This window comes from Amphibalanus amphitrite, unplaced genomic scaffold (assembly GCF_019059575.1).
Source record: "Amphibalanus amphitrite isolate SeventyFive unplaced genomic scaffold, NRLGWU_Aamphi_draft 000108F_arrow, whole genome shotgun sequence".
Taxonomy (NCBI): domain Eukaryota; kingdom Metazoa; phylum Arthropoda; class Thecostraca; order Balanomorpha; family Balanidae; genus Amphibalanus; species Amphibalanus amphitrite.
This window is the reverse complement of record NW_024881603.1, coordinates 328,662-355,406: the sequence shown is the minus strand read 5'-3', so window position 1 is coordinate 355,406 and position 26,745 is coordinate 328,662. Positions and strand designations below refer to the sequence as shown.

The 26,745-nt window shown below is 47.4% G+C and overlaps 1 protein-coding gene across 3 annotated transcripts; it reads right to left on the bottom strand.

The window, feature by feature from the left end:
- Positions 1-1,254: 1,254 nt before the first annotated feature.
- On the bottom strand, positions 1,255-25,661 carry LOC122380844 (enhancer of mRNA-decapping protein 3-like). Of its 3 annotated transcripts, none has more exons than XM_043364349.1 (10): positions 25,284-25,661; positions 22,294-22,469; positions 12,137-12,232; positions 10,137-10,237; positions 8,361-8,491; positions 7,545-7,728; positions 6,575-6,728; positions 6,286-6,359; positions 5,626-5,769; positions 1,255-2,321 (listed from the first exon to the last, which is right to left on the bottom strand). In XM_043364349.1, exons 2-10 carry the CDS (start codon positions 22,452-22,454, stop codon positions 1,963-1,965), a joined length of 1,404 nt encoding a protein of 467 aa, XP_043220284.1. In that variant the 5' UTR covers positions 22,455-22,469; positions 25,284-25,661; the 3' UTR covers positions 1,255-1,962. The 3 variants fall into 3 exon arrangements, with proteins under 3 accessions (XP_043220284.1, XP_043220285.1, XP_043220283.1); XM_043364350.1 differs by having other exon boundaries at positions 25,281-25,646; XM_043364348.1 differs by having other exon boundaries at positions 25,076-25,599.
- Between the last annotated feature and the right edge of the window lie 1,084 nt (positions 25,662-26,745).

Genomic DNA, 26,745 nt, shown 5'->3' with positions numbered 1-26,745 from the left:
CACGAATAATTCACGAATGCGTGCCCATCAGTGTCCACATTGGCACGAACTGGTACGACGAGTTCACACATACTTTCCGCATAGTTTGCGCATAGTTTACGCACTTCATGCATTGACACGACAAGTTTGCGCAATTTGTGCCGACTTAGGCATGCCATATAAAAATGGGACCTCCCATTCACTAATGTAAGGCTGTAAGCTCCGTGTCCTGGCAAGACCCATTGTGACCTCCAGTGACACAAATGTCCTGACCGTGCCTAATGTGACCAGTTTGACCTGGACTGACCTATCGTGACCTTGGCTGACCTCTGCGACCTGGCGTGACCCATCGTGACCTCATGGTGACCTCTGTGACCTAATCTGACACCGTGTGACCTAACATGAGCCCGTGTGACCTAGTTTGCCCTCTTTGACCTGAAATGACCCGTTAAATACATTTTCGGTCATTACTTCCCATCTAGGCGTCCAATCGACTCGGGAAAAACACCAAACAATCCCAAATTTCGCGCTGCGAAGCAAGCTGAGATTCACACATTGGCACGGGCTGGTACGACGAGTTCACGAATACTTTTCGCATAGTTTGCGCATAGTTTACGCACTTTCCGCACCGTCCCGACGAGTTCACGACGAGTTCACGAACAGTTTGCGCATAGTTCACGATCCGGTTGCGAAATTTTGTCGTGACCAAAACTTTGAACATTTCAAAGTTTTTGCCCCGACGTGACACGAAGTCACGACGAGTTAACGCACACTTCACGTCAGTTCACGACTAGTTTGCGCACGGGCACGATTCGATTCGTGCCAATGCGTGCCACAAAATCGTGCAAGTGTCAGGGCCCCTTAACGATCGGTGTGCACTGTGCCGCTCCGATGAATGGCCCCGTGCCGCGGCAGAAGGTACGCCATCGACCACAGAGCCGGACTCGTGAAGACGGCGACAGGAAAAAGGCCCGGGGCCTATGACTACTCCTCAGTCCATGCTGCTGCTTGCAGTGGCGGGACAATTGTCCGAGGCTTTGTTTCACGTCGTCCCGGCTGTGGGCCGATGTCGTCCTTCCCCTGAACTAAGAGTTCAGTGGCAGCCCATGCCCGCCACTTGCACTGCACTGGGCACTGGGCAGCTCATCTGCTGCAAAACATACTAAACACGCGCCGCGTGGAGATTTTCCCAGACCCTGCCCGCCGTTAACGGGAGCAGTTCGTCTCCACCCCCACAATCTCGGAATGCTACCCAACAATTCTAAATCATCGAACTATGAGACATTATGTTTATTGTCTTTCGAGCAGCAATTTGACACAGATTCGGTCTGTATCGCCGTCGACTGGCAAGAGTTGCGCACAGATCCATCGCCCCGCACAGGCGCGGCGATCCACTCACAGATCCATCGCCCCACAATGGGTGCGGAGATCCAATCGCAGACCCAGGGAGCATCCTGGTCCGACCGCACACACAACAACAGTACACAGGGCGGAACACTGAGCAATCGAGCTGTCCGCTCCACGCAAATACAAAACTACAGCAACACAGATCAGAGCAGATATACTGAGAGCGGCCGGAGCCACAAAGACCCACTGCCTCCCTACAACAGCTATCCATTACCCGCTCCCCGATAAGTCTCCAGGAGATAAGTCAGGACGGAGGACCCGTCACCAGCTCAGCTGCTGACGTCCCGGCCGGACGTCCGCCACCCTTTCGTCCCCGGGCACGAACCCGGTGCCCCGTCTCAGTCGGGATCCCACCACCGGGACGCCGCCGGGACTCTACCCCAGCTGCCGCACCACCCTGGGGTCCAGCGGCGGCCGGTGGAACGGGACGGGGCGCGGGCCATCCCGGCCCGGCGGCGCCTTCAGTCGACGTCAGCATCAACATCAGTCGACGTCAGTGTCCCGCCTCACAGCGTCAGTCGACGTCAGTGTCCGGCGCCACCACGTCAGTCGACGTCAGTGCCCGGCGCCACCACGTCAGTCGACGTCGCGCGCGTGCAGCGGTATGACGATACGCGGCCCGAACGGCGACACGTACTCGATGCGCTGGCTGCGGAACACCTCGGTGGGCACGTTGAGGTTGCAGAGGTAGACGGCGCCCTGCTGCGCGCCGTAGCCCAGCGGCAGCACGGCGCCCAGCGTGTACTTGCACTCGATGGCGGCGGGCGCGGCGGCGGCCGGCGGCGGCGGCGCCGGCGGGTCCAGCGCCAGCACCGGCGCCCGGCTGCCGTTGGCCCAGGCCACAGCCGACCGGTGCCACGGCTGGAAGGCCAGCTGCGAGCTCAGCTCGTGGTCGTCCAGCGTGCACACGATCAGGTCCACCGTCTCGGGCAGCTCTGCAGGGGACGGGGACGGGCGGGCGTCACTGCTCACCGGCCGCAGAGCGGGCACCGGACAGCACTTACAGAAACCAAACCGAACTACCATAGGCGACAAGCAATAAGCACAACGATTAGCGATGGCATTGACCTGTACTTATGAATGTCACTGGTTTGCTGTTCAGCAGTCAAAAGTAAAATAATGTGTAACGCATATAAAACGACATAAGGTGCAGCCAAAATGGAATCAGCCCTAGTGGCAGACTGACAGTGGACGGCGCGCGGAGCGTGCAACGGGAGCCGCTGCAGTGTGCAGCGATCAAACTAGCACGTGCGTCACACGTGAACTTTACCGAGTCTTAACACACTTAGGCCATCAGTTTAGGACGGCGTTTCTACAAAACAAACCATCAGCGCTGGCCTAAATGCCGGCCTGAACAGCGGCGTCATGTTATCGACCCGGGCCACACTCACAGTGAGGGCTCACTGGGTGCTGAAGGTCTGGCGGCCGTCAGTTCAGAAAGGAAATGTGCAGTAATCAAATAGTAACTAGCCGCAGCCGGTTGAGCACCTGGCAATGTCACGTCACGTTACATTTTTAATCAGCACTAAACAAACGGAGCCGCGCAGTGGTTGAATGGCACTTACATTTACGGGGTATGAAGCATGAATAATTTGCAATGCCATAATAAGTAGCGCAAGGCTGGATGTTGAGCCGACACAAGGACGACCTCACGCAGGAGTTGAAGGTAACCAAAATTTCAACAGAGATAGAATGGGTTCACTCAAACGTCCTACTTCAGTACCCGGAACTTTTCAGCTCACAGCTGGGCTTTTGATTATCACGCCTCTCCAGTACCTGTTATCCTATGAAGGCGCTCCTTTTTCTGCTAGGTACCTTTTCAAGCTGCAGGAGTATACATTCTGGCCGTGGTTCACAATGTCCGGGGATCACATGGTCCAAATTAATGATGTCAATTACGGAAAATCGGAATACCGATACCAAACCAAATACCAACCAAAACCATGGGGAAATACCGAAACCAAACCAACTTGGGAAAATGAGGGCAATGCCAACTTTTTACCGATTTCTTAGCCTCTTATACCTACGTTAGTGAGGGTTCATGATACCGACAAAATACCAAACATATTACGATTGAAATACCAAATACCAAGTTGGTATCGGTTTGGTATCGGTATACCAAAAAGTTGGTATCCGATTGACATCTCTAGTCCAAATGTAGCCAACGGGCTGCAGATAGGGTATGTTCAAATAGGCCAGTGTTCACATTATCCAAAAGAGGCCGGTGCGTAACCTTTAGGCCAGGGTTCATAATGTCTTGAGCACAGTGTGTCCAGTGTTCGAAATGGCCAGTGCCTTGAATAAGGGCGCATTATTTAGGCCAGGATTCATATTGTTCAGAGCACGATGTGTCCAGTGTTCGAAATGGCTAGTGCCTTGAGTGGGCCAAAGTTCACTATGTCCAGGGATTACATGGTCCAAATATGGCCATCTGGCTGCGGATTAAGTATATCCGAAGAGGCCAGTGTTCACTATTTGTTCATGTTATCCAAAAGAGGCCAAAGGGAGTAATCTAGCAACCCAACCTAACCTAACCTAACCGAACCTAGCCTAACCTAACCTAACTTTGACTCCCCTTGGCCTCTTATGGACAACATGAACACTGGCCTCTTTGACTATACCCTTTCTGCAGGCAGTTGGCCACATTTCGACTATGTAATCCCTGGACATTATGAACTTTGGCCCATTCAAGGCACTGGCTATATCGAGCACTGGACACATCGTGCCCTGGACATTATGACTCCTGGCCTAAATAATACGCACCCGCTGAGCGCTGTGAGCGCACTGTCTCCCGGCTGCAGCACTGGCGCGGCCAATCACACAGTTATAACACCGGTGGAATTGCGAGCCAGAGCAACACAACAAACTATAGAGGGCATTTCAATAACAATTCCCTTGATAGCATAATGAGCAATGGAGTTCGAAAAACATAACCACGTAAGGTAACTACATAGAGAGCCAAGCCAAGCCAATAAATTACTGCGTCAGGAACACTGCTAGTTTCATATATTTGCTCTGCCAACAGCAGACCACAAATGGAATTTCTGTCCACACGGTAATAGCTGGATTGAGTCCCATTCTGACAGGCACCTGAGACAATATTGCCAGCGGCAGCCTCACCGAGCCGATGGGTCGCGTCTCGGCTCCGACACACCGCACCGGCGCGAGGCGCTGGTCAGCGCACTGCTTCCAAGACTCTCAGCCTCACTCACTTGTGTTTGTCGGGGTTTTGGAACGCGTAGACGGCAAGGTCCTTCAGCGCCCATGTTTGGCTCATTTACCAACCTCCCAATCTAAATCAAAGTCCTCAGCCAAGTTCACGAAGTATTTACCTGTATTGCGGGCACCATCGTTTCTTTACCACCATCCAACAACGCCCCGCTGCCCTATTCCTGTCCCGCCCCCATCGCCGTCATCCACGGCACCCAGCCGTAATTCTCTCTTCCTCGTCCCCATCGAAAGACCAGACTTGCCGGTGAATCTGAGAACAGGACCTGACGGGACAGAATCTCCCGTGGGGCTGGAAAACAAATTCATCTGTGTGTCAAAGTGTATGTGTGTGTGTGGGGAGGGGGGGGGGGGGGTGAACACGAAACAGTCTGCCTTTTGCGTGTCTGGGGCAGTCCCTGTGACAAACTGGCTGGCAACTGTTTCGGGCAGTCCCTGTGGCTGGCTGGTAACTGTCTGGGGCAGTCCCCGTGACAAACTGGCAGGTATGTGTCTGGGGCAGTCCCCGTGACAAACTGGCAGGTATGTGTCTGGGGCAGTCCCTGTGACGAACTGGCTGGCAACTGTTTCGGGCAGTCCCTGTGGCTGGCTGGTAAGTGTCTGGGGCAGTCTCTGTGACAGACTGGCTGGTACGTGTCTGGAGCAGTCCCCGTGGCTGGCTGGTAAGTGTCTGGGGCAGTCCCCGTGGCTGGCTGGTAACTGTCTCGGGCAGTCCCCGAGGCTGGCTGGTAACTGTCTCGGGCAGTCCCCGCGGCTGGCTGGTGTGTGTCTCGGGCAGTCCCTGTGGCTGGCTGGTGTGTGTTCCGGGGCAGTCCCCGTGGCTGGCTGGTGTGTGTCTCGGGCAGTCCCCGTGGCTGGCTGGTGTGTGTTCCGGGCAGTCCCTGTGATAGACTGGCGCCCCCAAAACCGCCCACCCGAGACGCTGAGGTCAGCCGACAGCCGGGCTGTGTATCACCAGTATAACGTGTAGGAGTGTGTGTGTGTGTGTGGAGAGAGGCGACTGTGACCCACCTGATACGGTGTGCGTCAGCCGACAGCCGGTGAGCCGGTACAGCTGCAGCTCGGTGCTCAGCGCACGGCACGTCAGAGCCAGGTCCGGCAGGAACACAGTCACCTGCACGCCGTGGCCGGCCAGCTGGCGCGCCGCGTTCAGCCCTGCGCGCGGACACAGCCGGAGGGGCGTCAGAACAGGATGACGCCGCCGCACAGCACGGCAACACAAGGAAGGGGTCCGTAACTACACTGTTTTTGGATTTGGGTCTATAATTTCCACTGCCCTGAGGGTTCAATCACTACATCAGCCATGAGCATACACGACACTGAGGCAGGGAGCTCGCAGACTCCATGGTTCAGAGACTGAAACCTATGCTATTTTACATTCACACATTCATAGTCTTTGCACCCCGGTGGCACCCCGAGAGTAGGGTTCGTAAACTAAACAACACCGTATGTACACTCACACACTCTCCACTCACTGGCCGCTTCCTGAGAGTAGGGTTCACACATTCCACACTCCACAGTCCACACTCTAAACCGTTAACTCACCGGCCGCTCCCTGAGAGTGGGGTTCACACATTCTACACTCTAAACTGTAAACTCACCGGCCGCTCCCTGAGAGTAGGGTGCACACATTCTACACTCTACACTCCACGCTCCACAATGTCCACTCACCGGCCGCTCCCTGTGAGTGGGGTCCGCACAGACAGGCTACCCGCGGCGCCTGGTGCAGGTTCTCCGGCATCAGCCTGCCGAAGATGGACGGAGCGGACGTCAGATGGGCACAGACATCTACGTCAGATGGGCACGTCAGAGTGAACATCACGTCTGGGCACTGGACTGTCAGAGTAACTTGTCACTGGCCAGAAATGATAGACCCCATCACTGCCACAGTTAACCATCGTTAGCGAATAGCGGCCATGGCCATTGTTGACTGAAGTAGCCCGGGGTGCAGTTGGCTCACCTGGCGTGACTGCCGACCAGCTGGAGCGCCATTTCCGTGCAGCCGCGGCCCAGCATCTCCTGCTGGCGGCCGATGGTGAGGCCGTGCCGCTGCGCCGCCTGCAGCAGCGTGTCTCGCGCCCGAGACGTCACCGAGGGCACCACCAGGCCGGTGTCTGGCGGTACAGGCGCGGCAGGTCAGAGCGGGCGGGGCACTACCAAACCCCTGTCTGGCGGTACAGGCGCGGCAGGTCAGAGCGGGCGGGGCACTACCAGGCCGGTGTCTGGCGGTACAGGCGCGGCAGGTCAGAACAGGGCGGGTCACGGCAGGGCAAAGGCCCGTGCCTGGCACACACATGTCGGAGCAGGTCCCAGCTACCCTTCTGATAAATACTACCCACTCAGGTCACAGAGTGCACCGTCCGACGGCGGAAAGGAGTACCGACGGTGGTTTCCGAGAGACCGCAGTCCCGTGACAGGCGACAAGCACGCTGTTTACAACTGGTCCTATCAACGATATTGTTTCACTCACTCAGTTACTCAGGTACGGCCCTCCAGCAATAGAGTGGTTGGTTAGCCGATGTGAAATGACTCGATAGAAATGAGAAGATGGCTCGTGCCAACACTTCGGTAATGGTTTTCAACAGCCATTAGATGTATTCATCAATACAGATCGATTATTGTGATGTTAGCAACCAACCACTTAATACATGGAGGGCCGTACCTGGTATTTCACAAAAAGTATGCCTGATAACACGCCAACGGAGGTGAGCCACGAGTGGAAATACCGGTCAATACCGCTGTGTTGTGAATGCCGGTGCGCTCATTCACCATCCACGTTCCCCGAAACGTCATCAACGACATCAACACACATCAACTATCCAGCCATTCGCCCACCTAACCGGCTGACGTAAGCCGCACTCCGAGCCTGGAACTGCCGCTCCCCGTGTCCCGTCGGCCGCCGCCGCTGCCCCGCCCGGCCGGCCGCTCACCTGTGACATACTCGACCTCTGGCGTCTCCGGCACGGCGATGCGGTTGTAGCGCACCGGCGCCGAGTGTAGCACGTTCTGGTCGTGCCGGTACTTGGCCTCTGTGCGGCCGCCGCGGCGCCGGTTCGTGTCTACCAGTCGCACCACGTCCGGCTGCTGGCTGCTGTCGATCTCCTCAAACACGGCCTGCGCGCGCCGCCAGCGTCAGTGATACAGGTCTGCCCGGCGCCGCCGTCAGTGATACAGGCCTACCCGGCGCCGCCGTCAGTGCTACAGGTCTGCCCGGCGCCGCCGTCAGTGATACAGGCACGGTACCGCCGTCAGTGATACAGGCAAAGTACCGCCGTCAGTGATACAGGCCTACCCGGTGGCGCCGTCAGTGATACAGGAATACCCGGTGCCATGGGCGTAGGAACCGCGGCTGGAACATTTTGGGTGCATGGGTGCAGAAACTTGGCCAGGGCCGGTGAAGCGTGGGGGGGGGGAGGGGTGGAAAGCGGTACTGGGTATCGTGTTTTCTCTCGCTTTTGGTGATATTAGAAAAAGGTTTCAGGCGTGAGGTATCGTCGGTATCGTTTTCTAATGTTGGTTGGTATTTTAACCATAACGGTTAAAATACTTTGAAATCAAACGTTATTGTGTTATCTTTAGTAACGCAAGTCTACGTTATTTGCTGCGGTTGTATACATAAACTCTACAATCTGTCAACGTACAATGAAAAAGTGTTAAAAGAGAGTAAATGAGGAGAGGTGGACCCCTCCCCCCTCCATACACACACATTTCTAGGTAGCAGATGCAAGAATGGGCTGAAAACCAACCTGTTTATCAAACAGAGCCAAATTCTTCTCGAAGTCAAATTCTTCATTTTTGAACTTTTCTGCCGGCGTCGAAAAGCAGAGGTCGTTCTTGGACTGCTGCTGATTACGCCTCGATTTCACGTTGCTTCCACCTGGCAACAAGCATACACCCAATAAATGTCTGACGTAATGATAATATTCGTAATGATAATAATAATATTCGGGGGGGGACATGAAACCCAGAAACGACATTGGAAACTCAGACCACCAGCACGGCGCGGGATAACTCACTGCTAGAGAAAGAAGAAAAACACCCTGCGTCATCTCTCAATATTTCCTAAAGCAGTGCCGATATCGCCAACTTGCAGTGTCCCCTTCCACATCAATCACAAATGCAAATAGAGAGGATGTGAAAACATGCGTTTGAGTGCGTCGCAAGTCACAACTATTGATTCTGATCCCGCAACTCCCTTTATAGTAGACAAAGTTCCTGTTAATGGTCTGCTGAATAAATACAGATGGGTACAAACAAGAACGGACATAAGCCCGGCAGGCGGTGGGCCTCCCGGCGACCTTCCGCGCGGGGGGATTTTTTCTCCCCCCGTATCTCCAAAACTACTGGACGGATCCGTAAAATTCAAACGACGTTCGATAGACCTGTCAAATTTGTCGAAAGAAATCCAATTTCATTGACCTCGGGGTCACCGATGACGTCAAAGGTCAGGTCAAAGATAAAATGTTTCACCGTTCACGGGTCTTCTAGGAAATGCGCTATAACATCGAGTAAAACGCATTTTGTAGAAAATCAGCGATGGGGCGTCAGTTGCCTTGTACACATGTTGCTATTAGTGGTCACTGATAATACTAGGTCAGGTCACAGGTCAGGTCACCAAGGGTCAGCATATGAACTCAACTTTACTAGGGTTGTGCGATCAGGGATGCATGTTTTATTGACCAATTTTTCATTTCCAACTCAATGTTGTTGGTTATAAGACCATCAGTTACGGTTGAGGTCACTTTCTGGTGGAGGTCAGGACAGGTCAATGTCAGGTCAAAAAAGGTCAAAATTCAAAGTTGACAGTTTTGCATAAAATGGGTATTGATTCGATGCAGCTCGTCACGGAGAGTCTAATGGTTGTCTTTGTTTAGCGCTACTTGGTCTAGAATGGCTAAAAATTAAGTTTGAAAATTTGACGTAATGAATTTTGAGCAGTTCTTTTTCTATAACTTAGCCAAAAAAAAGAGGTATCGATCTAAAATTTGGTGTGTGAATAGAAGACAATAGAGGCTGTTGCATAGATTCCGTTTTTTTCGAAAATCGAAAAACCTTTAGGATTTTTGGCTATTACATCCATTTGTTTAATTTTTGGGGGTCAAATTCCCAAATTTTCCAAATTTCGATATATCGGTATAATAGCCATGGTATTTCTACACATGTTATGCCTTGAACATTTTTCCGTATCATCAAAGCTATAGGCCTGACAGCTCTTCCCGCGAAACCTTTTTGGGTCGAAAATGGCAGAAATGACGTCACTCCGCCGTTATTAGCGGCCGACCAATCATATCATAGCCTTTGGAAAAACTTTGGGCACAATGTGTTAAAATTATGCACGGGAGGGTACTGAAAGTTTGGTGACGACAGGCGCAGCGGTTCTGGAGATATATTAAGAAAAAAAATAAAGGGCGGAGGCAAAAAAAAAAAATACCCGTCCCCACCGCCTGGCAGGTTAACTTTCAGTTTCTCGGACCCAGTCAAAAGCTTCCAGCTGGTTCTCTGATATGTGCGGTATTGTCTACCTGCAACATCTCGCTCGGATTTTTTCGGCGTCTGGAAGGCCTTCTTGGGAGAGCTTCTGGCGTCCGGCATCAGCTGAGTCTTCATCTGTTCCCCAATGTTTCTGAAAACGAGCATGCATGGATTGTTTACAATGGATCGCAAAGTTCCGAGTTCCGACCACTTACAGATTGACTGAGTCAACATGGCTTTGTGACGCTAAGGACAGTCTTAGGATGCACTGTTCACACATTTTGACCAAATGTTAGCATTAGTGAAAAAGTGACAAATAAAATCCGCATAATTTTGCGAGAAAAAAAAAACGAGTCATTCACAATGATACAAAGGTTGTCGTCTCGTCCCAGAAGAAAATTGTCATCCTGGCAACTATAGCCGTTATCATGATTATCGTCATATAGAGTTGACCCGGCAGGCGGTGGGCCTCCCGGCCACCTTCTGCGCGGTGAGGGAGGGGGGGCATTTTTGTTTTGCCCTCCTCGTATCTCCGAAACTACCGGACGAATCCGTAAAATTCAAACGGCGTTCGATAGCCCTGTTAAATTTGTCAATAGCATTCCAATTTCATTGACCTCGACGTCACCGATGACGTCACAGGTCAGGTTAAAGATAATATGTTGGAAAACCGCCTGGAAGGTTATTACATATATCCATCGTTCTTAAATTCGTCATTGGGTTTACAATGCAGATATATTTTTATCTCGCACTACTCAGCGACGGAAAGATAATATTTCGTTATCTTTGCATCGAACTGAGAGGCAAAGATAAAGTCGCGGGGCCTTTACCCAAAATCAAGTGTTCAAGTGATCAAAGGGCACTAGTCGAAACATTGTTGGAAGTTGTTTGTAATGAACTTTAACATGACATAAAAACACAAACAAAAACACGCTGCTCATTCACTCATTCAGATGCTACCATACTACCCACCCGGCTCTACGTACCCCGACACTGCGTCCCGTTTCATTTCAGCCAGCAGCGATGTGTAGGTGGCCAGCCGATTGGGGCGCGGCGACCCTGGCGACACTCCGGAGCAGCTGGGCGCGATGCTCAGGAGCTGGTCGGTCAGCTCCTGAGTAGTTGCCACTCTCTCATCGACTGACCGGGGAGCGGCGCGTGGCTTCAGGTACTGCGCCAGCTCGGGGTCGTCCAGTGGGTTGCGGCTAGGCAACGCGCAGTGCAGCTCACCGACGCCCAGCGGCTCCTCCCGCAGCCCGTTGCGCCGGTTTTGCACTGTCCGTCCCCTCCACGTGCCAGTCTCTTGTTCCCGCTGCTTCTGCTGCACCTCATGTTCAGCCGTTTGCAGGGTGCTTGCCGCGTTTCCTCTGACAACAGCCAGAGCCAGCCGCTGCCAAAGCCAGGCTGTCTCTCGACGGTCTTCCGTTACGGAGGCGATACTTGCATCGAGCTCCCGAACAAACACCTTTGTGGAAGGACCACAAGCTCCAGATGTCTCGAAGGCCAGAGGTTCAAAGTGGAAGCGCTGCGTGAGATCATCGTACTTCTTGCGCTTCTTGACTTCAGCTTCGCGTGCAGCTGTTCCGGCTGAGGTAGCGGCTGCCAGCACATGGCTATCGGCGTATGTGTTGACGCACGTGGCATCCCAAGCTAGGCACATACCGTTTTTGAAAGGAAATATGCTGATGCCGTCGGGGCGCTTGCCGTCTCCTTTTGAACTTTTGAAGTCAGATCACAGCTAGGATCCATTCCGTTGCATAAATAAATATAAATTAATGCAATATTTTAATTACCTAGAAATATATACGATCCCGCATGGCTCACTCGTGCAAGATCTCCGCGCGCGTTCCAAAAAAAAAAAAAAAAAAACGCTTGGAAAAGACATCCTTATCTTCCACTCTGAGTCATGAAGAATCCTTCGTATCTTCTACGCCACAGTGAATCACAAGCCAGAATAAAATGCGAAAAATACTCACATTAACTAAATTATCAATACATAGGCATATGAGACAATATATATATGAGACATTTTTGCCTGTCATTCACTCACCTTGCTTTTTTGGGCAGGAGAGGAACACTCGACTTCTGCACAACTACCGGGTCCGGAGTGAGGCTGATAATCTCCAGCTTTCTTACGTCTTGAGCACTGTAAACAGACAAGATCCCTAAGAGCTATACAACAGCACAGCACAACCAAACGACAAGCTTTCTAGTTAAGAATGCAGCAAAGAGTAAGAGGAGCACATTTAAAAACATGTGCTTGTTACCTCCAGAAGAAATAATAAAAACTAAAAGGCGATTATATTTCAATGAAAGGCAGATTAGCTCACGCCCCGTTGCGGAAGGATCCGAAACGGAAAAACTCTCTTCAAGTGCCTAAGTAAAAGTGTCATCTCGGGTTTTTGAAAATGTTATATTTTGACCCCCCCCCCAAAAAAAAAAAAGTTTGAAAAAAGGAAAGGAAAAAGGAAAAGGTGCGGAGTCTTGTTGAAACACGCAATCCACCCCTCCGGTGACCTGCTCTATCCACGGCTTCACCCTGTGCCCCAGAGCGTGCAGATAAACATCAGCAGTGACCTCTTCTCCGGGACCAAAGAAGTAGGGCGGCATCACATGCCCATCGCTTCACACCGCTCTCAGAACCATCGTTTTTTTTTTCGCACGAGAGGGTCAGAGAACTGTTTTTCCTGGTCTGTCTGCTTGTCTCCGCATCCCTCGTTACCCTGACAACCCATATAGCGACTTCGTTTGTCTTATACTGTACTTTTCGGCAAATTCAGAAACTTGACAATATCGACAGGTCGTTGCCCGGCGCGAAGTGCAGAGAGCACTGCTGACCTCTGCTGGTACTCCCTGTCAGGCGGCAACATAGTCGGAACAAAACTGGTGTCTAATCATGCCGGACGGACAGATAATTCAATTGGGTGACCTTATTCAGTTATTTTTCACATCACGTGCACGTGCGATGACCCAAAATTATTCCAGATTTCACTGCCCCACCCTGTACATCATATGGAACCTAAGGTCATCACATCACATCACATTCCAAATTTAAGATCGATAACCCCATTTTTGGCATCATATGACAGAAAACTACCCCAAATTGGTGACGTGCTACAAATTGGAGCACAATGAACTCAGCACGTCCGTGCGCATCGAATGGTATACTTCGTTACCAGTTTAAGTGAGCTTAAAATTCTCCTAACTTCTAAGTGAGCTTAAATTAATTGTACAAGTTAACCAAAGAGCATCATATCGCATATCATTCGATTCGGCTCTAGCCTCATTGTGTGCCAAGTTACTGGCAAAAACGTAGTTTGACCTCATTTGACTAATTTATCCCTGAACAGATTGCTAATGAACACATTTATCCCTGATGTTCCATGATAGGTGGGAGGTAGGACTGGCAAAAAAGGCCGAAATCAAGGTGTCAAAAGCTCACAAGGCCCAAAGCCAACGCAAGATGTTGAGAATTGGTCATTTGGGTCATGGCATGACCATGACCACATGACCAAACAAGGTCATATCTCCGAAACCAAAAACCACAGAAACTTGAAATTTTCAGTGGACATCAAGAAAGGATAGAGGAGCAGCTATACGAAAAATCAGGCTTCTAGCTCTAAAAATGTTGAGTGCAGAGCATAAAGACTACGAGGGGAGGGGCAACCAGGGTATATAGAACAACGGGTACACCAACGACGCGGAAAGCGCCCATTTTACCTGGATGAGTTACATGGTAGGTAATATATTTTTTGAATATGGAAAAAAAAATAGAGTATTCCATTCTGATGAGTAAAGCCAAATTCATAAAGTAGTTATTTTTAAATTATATGTACCAGAAATAACATACTAACCATAGTTTAAAACTAAGTCTAAAGTTAGTTGAAAAGCGTATAGTTGATACTAAGATGGAGGGAATCAATGGAAGGCGGAAATGGCGCAGCTGTTTCATTCTTAAAATGTGTTCGCAGGCAGGATTTACGTGATGCTAGCGACATCTATGAATGTAATCGGGGACGCTGATTGGCTGATCGAGTCTGTGAGCAGTATCACTAATGTACGCCAGTACAGGGTTAAGGCGATGTGCGCATGCGCAGGAACTGGTGCTCTCATGGAGGGGCTTTTGGTACCTCGGGCAGCGCCCAATGCTTTTTAGACCTGTTATGGCCTCTGCATCGAAAAACGCTAGATAAAAAGGTTGTAGAGGAAGCTTGAGGCTACCTTTCCCCACAATAATATTGGCACTTTATCCTTTAGCTTACGTGTGAGGCTCGCTTGAAAAAGGTCGATTTAACATGGAAACCCTATGGGGTAGTAGTTTTTGAGCGCCCATTTGGCCTAATGCTACCAACTGTTACTGGCTACCCCTGGGGGCAACCACCACTCCCCCCCCCCATGTGCGGGCGAGGGTTATATCGTGAGTTATTGGCGAAAAATAGGTGGGGTTGGCGAAATCCGGCCCTTCCACCGCCCGTGCTACGTTGCACTACTCGTTGCTATATCATCCAAAGTTATCGTTGGCCCAATCTAATTTTCTCAGCACGTATGCCTTACGTGTAGTGGAAGACAATAGCTAAATTTGAGCAAAATCGAAGGGTACCCATTTTTCACAAATTACATTTTAAGAAAAAAAAAATCAAAATAAAATAAATTCAAAATCACAAAAAAAAATGTTAAAATTGCCATATTTAGCTAGCATAACTCCTTATGTACACGTTTCAGTTGGCTTGAAATTAATGACTTCAAAAATATTGAAGCTATAGATCTTTCAAGATTGCAATACACGTCCAATTCTGCTCAAAAAGCAGAAGCCAACCCAGCAGGCGTTGGGCCTCCCGGCCACCTTCCACGCAGTGGTGGGGGGGGGGGGGCATTATTTCCCCCCGTACCTCCGAAACCACTGGATGGATCCGTAAAATTAAAACAACGTTCGATAGTCCTGTCAAATTTGGCGAAGGAAACCAAATTTCATTGACCTCAGAGTCACCGATGACGTCACAGGTCAGGTCAAAGATAAAATGTTTCACCGTTCACGGGTATTCTAGGGAATGCGTTAAAACACCGAGGAAAACGCATTTTATCGAAAATCAGCGATAGGGCGTCAGTTGCCTATAATTGCCTATAATTGTCAGTTGCCTATAATTGCCAGTTGCCTACGTCAGTTGCCTATTATAATAATTGTTTCTTTAATTTTCATGTGTTATTGATGTTTTATTTACAAAATAAACTATTTATCGATAACATAGTATAAAAGATAGCAAAATTAAGCGTTTGTTGCGAAACCAGACATTACTTGTTATTATTATGTCAGCGTACAATAATTCACGGAAATTCTGGAAAATCGCAGAAGCCGATGTCAAGGGAGTCTCGCAATCACGGATCTGCAGATCACGCACGTAATTTCCTGGACGGTCACGCATAGTGTAGTTCGGCCTTATCATTGCCGCCCTTCGTTCACTGTGGAAGACAACACTGTACCTGCTGTCATGCTGGATAAAAACGCCAATTTGTAATAGGTATTCGTGCGTTTTTCAAACTTATCTCATATCATCCATTTTCGTGATCGTGACTCAGAAATGTGGTTCAGCTTTTTAAAATTGGGGGCGAAAAAGCTCACTCTATTCACGGAACCGCTGCAAACTCGTTTACTGAAAAAAGTCATTTTTTCAACAAGAAGTTTTGAAATATATCACAAATAACGTTGTGGGGCAGGTTCGTGTACGCACTGGTTATTCGTGCATTTTTTTTTAGTTTTTGCGATTTATGACTTTATCTGTAGAAGGTTTCACTGATGACGCTCGCCTGACTCAGTCTCGGCTGCTTGCGACGTCATGACAAGTAATTCACGCGACCTTGGCGAGGTCACGGAGGCCGGCCTCATAGGCAGCGGAACGGGGAGGGCACCGGAGCACCGTGCCCCCCTTTGATTTTGGCATTTTAACATTAGCCCTATGGGCGATGCATGGAAAGAATGGGACCAAAAGTCGGCAGTGCCCTCCCCCCTCGCCCGCACATGCCATTTTCCCATCCTAGAACGCGCATGGGGTGCGCACATGGGGGTGGTTGCCACCCCCCGCCGCGCCATTTCGTTCCTGTTGGAGAAAGAGCTTCGCGGTTAAGACCAAAAAGATTCTCTGGGAAGAGACAAATCCAATGATACCCAGTTTTACCTTCTCAGGTCAGTCATTGACCTTCCAGGTGAGGCCAAACTAAAAAAAAAAATGTTGCTGTTTTGGGTCACCGTTGGATATCAAGTGCGCTGCTCATCATACACCGATGACTATGCCGAATTGTGGTGCCAAGCCAGCAAGAACCTCTTTGTCACACTATCCGACCAAGTTTTTGCTGCTGAGGTCATTTCAGGTCAAGTTAGGTCAATGATATGTGTTTGTATGTATGTGTGTGTCTGTGTGTATAGGTAGGTAGGTACTGATGTGTGCACCGATTGTTTATGTGTCCATAGGTATTACATGAGATCATGAAATGAGAAGCTTTTATCAAAAATACAGTCGATGAAACTTCACGAAAAGTAAATTCAGCTTGCCTAAAAAGCAATGTTTGTAGATGACCTAGGTTGAACTTGACCCTGACCTTGACATCGGTACATCGTCGAACAACATGTTACATGGTAGGTGGGAGGTAAGATTGGCAAAAAGGCCGAAATCAAGGTGTCAAAAGCTCACAAGACCCATAGCCCATAGGCGGCGGAACGGGGAGGGCACCGGGGTACCGTGCCCCTTTGATTTTGGCATTTTAACATTAGCGCTGTGGGCGTTGCATGAAAAGAATGGGACCAAAAGTCCATGCAGTGCCCCCTCCTGTTCCGCCGCTACTGGCATAGCCAACGCAAGATATTGGATATTTCGACACCTTTTTTTTAAACCCCACATTTGTTCTCCGGTGAATTTCAGACAAGTTGGTTAGAGACCTTCAAAAAAGGTACAATCACTCGATTTTTCTCAAGTTTGTCTGTCTTGGCAGATAAAGCAATACCAGAACAGGCCTACGAACACACATATTTGATCAGGATCGGACGATTGGACACTTTTAAAAGGAGATCTTTCGTGCCTCCCGGAAATTCACGGGAGAGCAGATGTGGGGTTTAAAAAATGGTGTCGATTTGTCATTTGGGTCATGGCATGACCTGAAGAACAAGGTCATATCTCCGAAACCAAAAACCACAAAAAAAACTTGAAATTTTCAGTGGACGTCAAGAAAGGATAGATGAGCAGCTATACGAAAAATCAGGCTTCTAGCTCTAAAAAACTTTTGAGTGCAGAGCAGTAAAACTACCTGGGGGTGGCACCCCCCCCCCCCCCTCCATGGGCGGGCGAGGGTTAATTGAAGGTGTTCCGCCGCTTCTGCCCATAGGTGGGGCAGTTTCGTGCAAACGTTCAGAGTTATTAAAAGTCATTTTTTCTAATAGAAGCAATAATTTTAGAGGATAACTTTTAAGAGGAAAATATCTGCAATAGTTTCTTTCTATACTCCAATCAACAATTTTGCCGTTGTACTAACCAAAGAACAGATATATGAATTTATCCATTTTTGCACGAATGTGCCCCACTCTTCCCTACCGTGTGCTGAACGGACGGCTCTGCTGGGTGCACACTGCACAGACTACCGACCCGAACAGGCAATGACACTGCAATAATGGTTATTTCTTGCTAGATATATGGATAGGGTATCGTGTGTCAGGGCTTTATATTGAAATAAAAACCCCAGAACAGCTATTTTATAGGTAAGGCTTATCTCATCGTGGTCGTACATCGTATAGTACATATGTTGTACATATGTATGTATGTATGTACATATGTAGTACATATGTACATATAGTACATCGTATAGTACATATGTTGCTATAAGAGGTTACTGACAATACCAGGTCAGGTCACAGGTCAGGTCACCAAGAGTCAGCACATGAACCCAACTTTACTAAGGTTGTGCGATGCATGTTTTATGGCCAATTTTTCATTTCCAACTCAATTGTGTTGGTTATAAGACCATCAGGTACGGTTTAGGTCACTTTCTGGTGGAGGTCAGGTCAAGGTCAGGTCAAAAAAGGTCAAATTTCAAAGTTGATAGTTTTGCATAAAATGGGTATTGATTCGATGCAGCTCGTCACGTGGAGTCTAATAATGGACTTTGTTTTGCGCTACGACGTCTAGAACTGCTAACAATTGTGTTTGAAAATTTGACGTCATCAATTTTGAACAGTTTTTTGCTATAACTTGGCCAAAAAAAGAGGTATCGATCTCGAATTTGGTATGTGGATAGAAGGCGGTAAGGACTATCACATATATTCCGTTTTTCGAAATTCAAGAAACTTTTTGGATTTCTCGGCTATTATATTCACAAATATATTGTTTTATTTTTGGGGTCAAAATAAAAAAATAAAAAATCCGAGATAGCAGTTTTGTAGCCCTGTTAATTCTGCACCTTTTATGTCTGAAACATTTTTTGTATCTCTAAAGCTGTAGGCCTGACAGCTCTTCCCGCGAAACCTTTTTTGGGTCGAAAATGGCAGAAATGACGTTACTCCGACATCATTGGCGGCCAACCTATTGTCCTATTATAGCCTTCGGATTTTTTTTTTTTTTTTTTTGGTCACAATGTGCAATAGCTATTCACGGGAGGGTACTGAAAGTTTGGTGACGATCGGCGCAGCGGTTCTGGAGATACATAAAAAACTAAAGGGGGCAAAAAATGTCCCCCCACCGCCTGAAAGGTTAACCTTCGCCCAAGTGGGGGGGGGCATATGTTACCTTACCACCCTGTCGCGTTTTTTGCGTGTGAATAAAAAACCGTGGCGCGTAGCGCCGCGCCGCTTGGGGTAGCTTTTGGTACATCAATTTTGGACAATGTATTAAATTTTTGACCCCAGGTCATGTCAGGTCAGGTCACCAGGTCAAGTTAACTGACCAAGCCTAAAAAAGTTTGCAATCATGTCCAGCCTGCAGTGTTTGTCAGACATGTTTTAAACTTGGTGGATTGCATGCTGTTATGGGTGCCTACAATTTGTATATCTCGGATTTTTTATATCCGTGACCTAAGGTCAGGTCAGTGACGTGACCTTTCCATTACAAGTCAATGGAGAAAAATGGAAATGCCTCTAGATCCGTGTGTACGCATAGGAACAGTCCAAATATTTCAGAATCACAATAATTTGGACCATCCGTGATGATCTAGGTGTCATTTTTGCTGATAGCCTCTAGGAAGGTCATCCGAGGTCATTTCAGGCTACAAACAGATTTTTTGCCAATAACTCGCGATTGGAAAGAGATAGAACGCTAGGGATGGTCTCATTGTGTTTGTCTTGTTGAAACGCATCCACTGATATGCAACATGACCTTTTCCGGTCAGCTCATGACCTTGACTTGAGGTCAAATTTTCAAGTTGACCTTTCAAGGTCAAATTATAGTTCAATCGACGCGTCTCGGCGAGAGGAACACGATTCTGGCAATAGAAATGTCGTGGCTTTTTGTAGTCGAAAGTTATTGTCGAAGAACACTTTTCGTAAAAACAGCTGTTTTGGAGTTTTTGCCCTCTGGAGACTAAACCGTTGACCTGAGGTCAATTTTGATAATGACCTTATCAAAAGAAGGGTTTAAAAGCTATCGATTGCTGTTCCATGCGTTTTTCTAGCTACCATAGTTCCTGAGATAACGGCATGTTTTCTGAAAAATATGACAATTGGCAAATTTTGACCTTTGATGACCTCTGGTGACCCCAATATTGCTCTAAGATGAAAAATGACTGAAATACTTTCAAACGTACGCATTGAGAGCTATCGAATGCTTTTTACCGCGTCTTTCTAGCCCTCTTAGTTTTTGAGTTAGAGGTGGGTGGTAACATATGCCCCCCCCCCCCCCCACTAGTGCGAAGTTGGCTGAGACCGCCACTGGGGCGCGGGTTAAGCGACTTGTATCTCTGTAGCACGAGGCCGGCATGTGACAAAATCCATTCACCCTCAGAGGTTTCACGCAATAGCCAATAAGTATACTAAGTTTGAACAAAATCGCAGAGGTGGCCGATTTTGGCCGTCCCGGTTGACATGGAATTGGTGTTTTTCCAGCCACGAGCGTATAAGGCCCCCCCCCCTCCCTTGCCGGCTTCGCCCCTGATCGAGCTAGAGTTCCGCGGAAAAAAACGAGCGTTTTGCCCGTGAAGAGAGGAAGCCATTAATACCCAATTTTAACCCTCGCATGTGTAGGGGGGGGGGTCGGATGGACCCCCCATGGTTTTTCGCGAATAACTCGCGTAAAGAGCGGCCGATCGCGACGAAACTTTCAGTACCCTCACATTGATCAATTTTACACCTACCCTAAAAATTTCATGACCCTGACCCAAATGACCTTTGACCTGTGACCTCTTTTCCGAGACCATGTTTGGCCGGAATCGCGATTCTGCGTATGTCGGCCCGCATTAGCCGCGCGTTTGCAAGCTTTTCGTGGTTTCAAACGTTCAAACATGTGATTTGATGTTGCTTCCATGCATTAGGGTGGGTGTCAAGGTCACCTGAAGGTCAGGTCAGGTCATTGACCTTTGGTGACCTCGGGTGACCTCGGTTCACTTTTTCGAGCTGTACATGTTTCTAGGCTAGTTTTTTAGCTGAATTCGAATTTAGCAACCATTTGAACATTTACAAAGTAGTTTTGGTGCCTTCGTAACATGTTACGAAGCTGTCAGAGGCGGTTGACACGTACTACGAATACCCGTCACGACGCCTACTGGTTGACCTGACCTGACCTGACCCGACCTGGTCTAAATGCTTAAAGACATCATCTGTGATCAAAACTAACACGATATTCGTGATCAGCACCCCGAAGAACCCCTTAGCAGCCACACTTTACGACTTTCTAACAGGTCCCGATTTTCCCGACTTTGGGCCATTGACCTGACCTGGAAGGTCAACCAATGACCTAGGACCTTAAAATTGGATATCATCGGCCCTACACATTAGAAGCTGGCAAACGCCGCACACATGCGAGGGTTAAGGTCCTAGGTCATTGGTTGACCTTCCAGGTCAGGTTAATGACTCAGAAGTCGGGAAAATCGGGACCTGTTAGAAGGTCGTAAAGTGTGGCTACTATGGGATGTTTCGGGGTGCTGATGACGAATATCACGTTAGTTTTGATCACAGATGATGTCTTCATGCATTTAGGCCAGGTCGGGTCAGGTCACCCAGTAGGGGTCCTGCCGGGTATTCGTAGTAGGTGTCAACCAGGGATGCGGAGCCGGAACCGAAGCTGGAGCCGGAGCCGGCATATTTTGCCCGGAGCCGGAGCCGTGAAACAATATAGTCCGGAGCCGGAGCCGTCAAAAAAGAGTCAAAGAGTCAAAAAAGAATAAAAAAGACTTTCGAAGAGGAAAAAATGGTTGACCTAGTTCGGTTTGACAGTACAAGGCAGTGGCAGTACCTACATGTGGTATTCAAAGTAGCTTTGTTATGCAAATACAGCAGAAGCAATGTGTACCAATCCCATCGTCTTTTTTTGTTCCAACCGTATTTAATTGCATAGGGGATGTACTGAGTACCTACTGGAGCCGGAGCCAGACCATTTTACTCGGAGCCGGAGCCGACCTGACATTTCACTCGGAGCCGGAGCAGATTTTTTCTCCGGAGCCGGAGCCGTCTGAAATTTCCACGGCTCCGCATCCCTGGTGTCAACCACCTCTGACAGCTTCGTAACATGTTACGAAGGCACCAAAACTACTTCGTAAATGTTCATATGGTTGCTAGATTCGAATTCAGCTCCAAAAACTAGCCTAGAAACATGTAGAACTCGAAAAAGTGAACCGAGGTCATAAAAGGTCAATGACCTGACCTGACCTTCAGGTGACCTTGACACCCACCCTAATGCATGGGGGCAACATCATATCACATGTTTGAACGCTTGAAACCACGAAAAGACTGCAAACGCGCAGCTAATGCGAGCCGACATACCTACGCCGAATCGCGATTCCGACCAAACATCGTCTCGAAAAGTAGGTCACAGGTCAAAGGTCATTTGGGTCAGGGTTATGAAATTTTCAGGGTAGGTGTAAAATTGATCAACACGAGGGAACTGTAAGTTTCGTCGTGATCGGCCGCTTTTTACGCGAGCTATTCGCGAAAAACCGAGGGATGGGGGTCCGTTCGACCCCCCCCCCCCCGCCTATACGGGCGAGGGTTAACTTTGATAGCCTGTAACATCAAACCCTTACCTGAAAGTGAGCTCCGACATGGTGCACGGGACTCCATTTCTGAACGGCTTTGAGATAGTGAGGGTCTGGTCTTGATTGTTGATGGTGGACACCTCTCCTTGGTAATGACCCAGTGCTGGCCCACAGTCCAGGCTCACAATGGCTCCTATGTATTCTTCCATTCTCAGTCTGGGTTCCTGCAAGTCAAACTGCATCATAGATAGGTAGGTACCATTTTAATGACTTTATTCCTCACATCAAAAGAAATAATCACAACAATGGTAAATAGTATATTTTGAGCTGTGCTCAAAATTATCAGTAAACAAGTGCTTTGCTTAAGCTTTTTTAACTTACAGGATAAGGTCATTAAAATAAAATGTTTTAAATGTGACCCTCGCACAAGCATAAAGAAACTTGAAAATATACATAGGCACCTACCAGTTTATTTATACTGAAATGACAATAAAAATGATGGTAACAACTTGCAATTATTATAGGGACCCTCCTACCTTCAAAAAAGTAAATGAATTGGCATAAAAGTGGTGAAGCTTGGTTCAGAGTGAGCAAAACATCTATACCTAAATCTGAGTATCTGCCATATTTCATTGAAAATATTAACTGGTTTTTGAGATATCAGACAAATTTACTTTTATTTTTTTCTGGGCCTTTGCTGTTCCTTCCATGTCATTTGGAAGCAATAATTTGGTATATTAAAAGTGCTGCAAATGTTGTGTACAAACAGCATATACCACCACAGATTCACAACGACGCTAGCATAAGATTTTAGAATCGCTAGATCTGTGCTGACATCACAAATTCATCATCAATTCAAATGCCCCTCCTGATCTGAATCCAAAGTAAAGCCTTTCTCTATGTTGTGAGTGCCCAAACCAGTAAGTGCAAGCCAGGGATCCCAGTTTGGCTATCTCAACTTAAAAATAATGTGAAGGTGGTGGGATGGTCACTTTGAGTTGAGTTAGGGTCAATGAGTTGAATGTGGGCAGGCTCTATCAGGCCAATTCAGTTGGGGGAAACTACGAGGAGCCAAACAAAAAATGGATTAGCCAATCAGCGGCTGGAGTGGGCGGGGCGATGACCATATATGGTCATAAAATCAGACAACTTCATCTTTTTAATGAATTTTAGCATTCAAATGAAAAAATAACGCATAAGAATGTTTTTTAACCACACAAGACCTACACTCACCCGGTGCATAATTAACTGGCGGCTCTAAATCGCAGAGTTACAACGCAAGGTCAAACCGTGATTGGCAAATATGGCGGATTGAAACAGACGCGCCAAAAAATGTAAGCAGTACCGTGGTTTAAAAATGTCATTATTTTTATTATTTTGTTTATGGTTTTTCTAATTGTAGTTAAGTTATTATTTTAGAATTAAATATTTTTGTTTATTGTAATTAAATTAAATCTTTTAACAATTTTCTTTCATAAAACCAATCCATTTATTGAATGGCCAGCTGATTGTGGCGCCCAGAACCTGCAGAAAAGCCGTTTTCCTATCGCCATTTTCGAGTCAATTCGCCGAATTTAATCAAATCACACTAATTCCTAGTGAAAAATGGAAGCCTTTTCTCTCCAAAAAGTGGACGCGATACCGCAAGTACCGACTTGTTATACCGTTTTTCACCCTTAGTAGCGGGGGCTGCATTTATGCCCATATATGGTCATCAAAAGTCCATTTATTGACCAATCCATTTTTTGACATTCGCTTCATAGTTTCCCCAACTGAATTACTCTAATCAAGCAAAAGCGTTGCCGGGCCTTGTTAACAACTGGATGCTATCAGCTGGCTGGCCAAGTAGCAGCATACGATATCCATTAATATATAGATATAAACACGGTAGTATATGGACCTTAAAGGGACCCTCCCACCTTAACATTAGTTTTGAGTTGAGATAGCCAAGTTTGCGGCCAGGCTCAGAAACCACCATTTATCCTGGTCGCAACCCTCGCAGCTTTATGGTGTTCAAGAAATTTCTTCCCTTTACTTGCAGGGTGGGACCAGCGTGGTCCCTATCTCTTAACCATTACGGGAGTCTGATGACGTCATCAGGCTTTCGAACGTCCGTTAAATGTTTGACTAAAACGTTTTGTAGCACGCGGTGGTATATGCTGCTTTGCGCGCAACAAATGCCGCACTTTCAAATAAAGTCGCTAGGAACAGCGGAGATCCCAAAAAGTAAACAAAAGTAAAAGTCTAATATCTTGAAAACCGGTGAATATTTTTCGATGAAATTTGGTAGATATTCGTTTTTGCTCTTTCTGAACCGAGCGACATCACTTTCATGCCAATTCATTAACTTTTTTGAAGGTGGGAGGGTCCCTTTAACATGTAAAATGGCATGAATATGAAAAATTTTAAGTAGATATTATTATTTAGTCTTTTATATCAAGCAGTTTATAATGGCAAGCTCTGCTAACGCCAGCATACAGCGCCAGCTGGGAAAGTCCAGTTATTAGCACAGCCTGCTTCGCTTTGATAGTATGCTTGCGATGTCATACTCCGCTACTGTCTCAAACAAGGTCACATCCAATCACCTCCCTTTAGCTCATAGCTGTTTACAGGGAAGTGTGACGCCTGCTTGACAACTGACAAAAAATTGCGAAAGAAGAATACTTGTCCTGTAGTGATAATTTTCAATTTTATAAATAGGTATCGACTTGCACAGCACACAACAGTAACTTGAACTTAATCTTACAATGATAGCTCAGAGCAAGGCGGTATATACCGCTCAGAGATAAAAAAACACTATAACAAAATGGTGTAAAGCAAGCATAGATACCAAGGCTATGTAAACCTAACCAAGGCTATGATAGGCCCAAGGCAGTATATTGATATCAAGGCGATCAAGGCCGGTTTTAGTCTGGGTTTTAGGGCCTTGGGTACCACGGTATATAATATAGAGAACTTTGGTATCTGCATCTGTAATAATAATAACAATAATATCTGTAAGAATTTTGGCTTTGGCAGGCTTTGGGGGTATATACTGCCTTGGCTTTGGTCTTGGTCTTGGTCGTGGGTTAGGGCGCATAGCCTCATCGGGCTCAGAGCGTCCGTAGATGTCTTGTTGCCACTTTCATGTCTTCAGAGTTGGTAGGTAAGACAATGGAGTACTAAGCGTGGTAGTGGAACGGAAAGACAGCAGCGGGTACCGGATAGAACCAGGATATAGTATTGAGTAATATTTCCAGGTAGGACAGTAGTTAATGTTAGTAGCGAACTATAAAATGGTTATGAACTTAGAGATAAAGAACTGAAAATGAAAGTAACATAAACGACCGGTATCTTTTATGCCTGGCTTTTTTCAACAGTCAAAATAACACTCCATATACATTAATTTGCCATTGATAAACACTCTGGTAACAATCAGCGTTACCGCTGGCGTCTCGCTGGTTTCCCCAGATTCTCATGAAAATTTCCCTATTTTAAAAATCATTTCCCTAGATGCGGTTATTTTCATGGAATTTGACGTACTTTTCTCATTTTAACCATTCGTGTTATAGTCGCTGCGTCCTAAAACAGCAATTACATAACTACATTCTGTAACGTTAACGTAAGAGATTCTAATGAAATTGCTGGCATATAGCAAATTACTGTATGTGGTATAGGTATAACATAATTGCGTGGTATATCGCAAATTGTGGTGTGTTGTGGGGCGCGGGAAACTACCAACATCGTATGGGTAGCGGTAGTGCTGGCGTAAGAGACGAGTCGATGCATTATTTTGCACCGTCAGTTTAAAGGGACCCTCCCACCTTAACATTAGTTTTGAGTTGAGATAGCCAAGTTTGCGGCCAGGCTCAGAAACCACCATTTATCCTGGTCGCAACCCCCGCAGCTTTATGGTGTTCAAGAAATTTCTTCCCTTTACTTGCAGGGTGGGACCAGCGTGGTCCCTATCTCTTAACCATTACAGGAATCTGATGACGTCATCAAGCTTTCGAACGTCCGTTAAATGTTTGACTAAAACGTTTTGTAGCACGTGGTGGTATACGCTGCTTTGCGCGCAACAAATGCCGCACTTTCAAATAAAGTCGCTAGGAACAGCGGGAATCCCAAAAAGTAAACAAAAGTAAAAGTCTAATATCTTGAAAACCGGTGAATATTTTTCGATGAAATTTGGTAGATATTCGTTTTTGCTCTTTCTGAACCGAGCGACATCACTTTCATGCCAATTCATTAACTTTTTTGAAGGTGGGAGGGTCCCTTTAACCGTAAGGAAGTGATATGCGCTAGAGGTAGACATTGTAAAAATCGTGCCAAAACAAAAACTTTGATGTGAAAAATTAGCCGCACCCGAAATGGAACAACGCAGAAGCAGTTTGTTTTGGAATAATAGCAAGAATTATATATACATGCATACATAGGTAGGTATGTAATTCCCTTTATATCTTTAAAACGAGGGTATCAAACCTGAATTTTTGAAAAATGTTCTCATATTTATTTGGTATG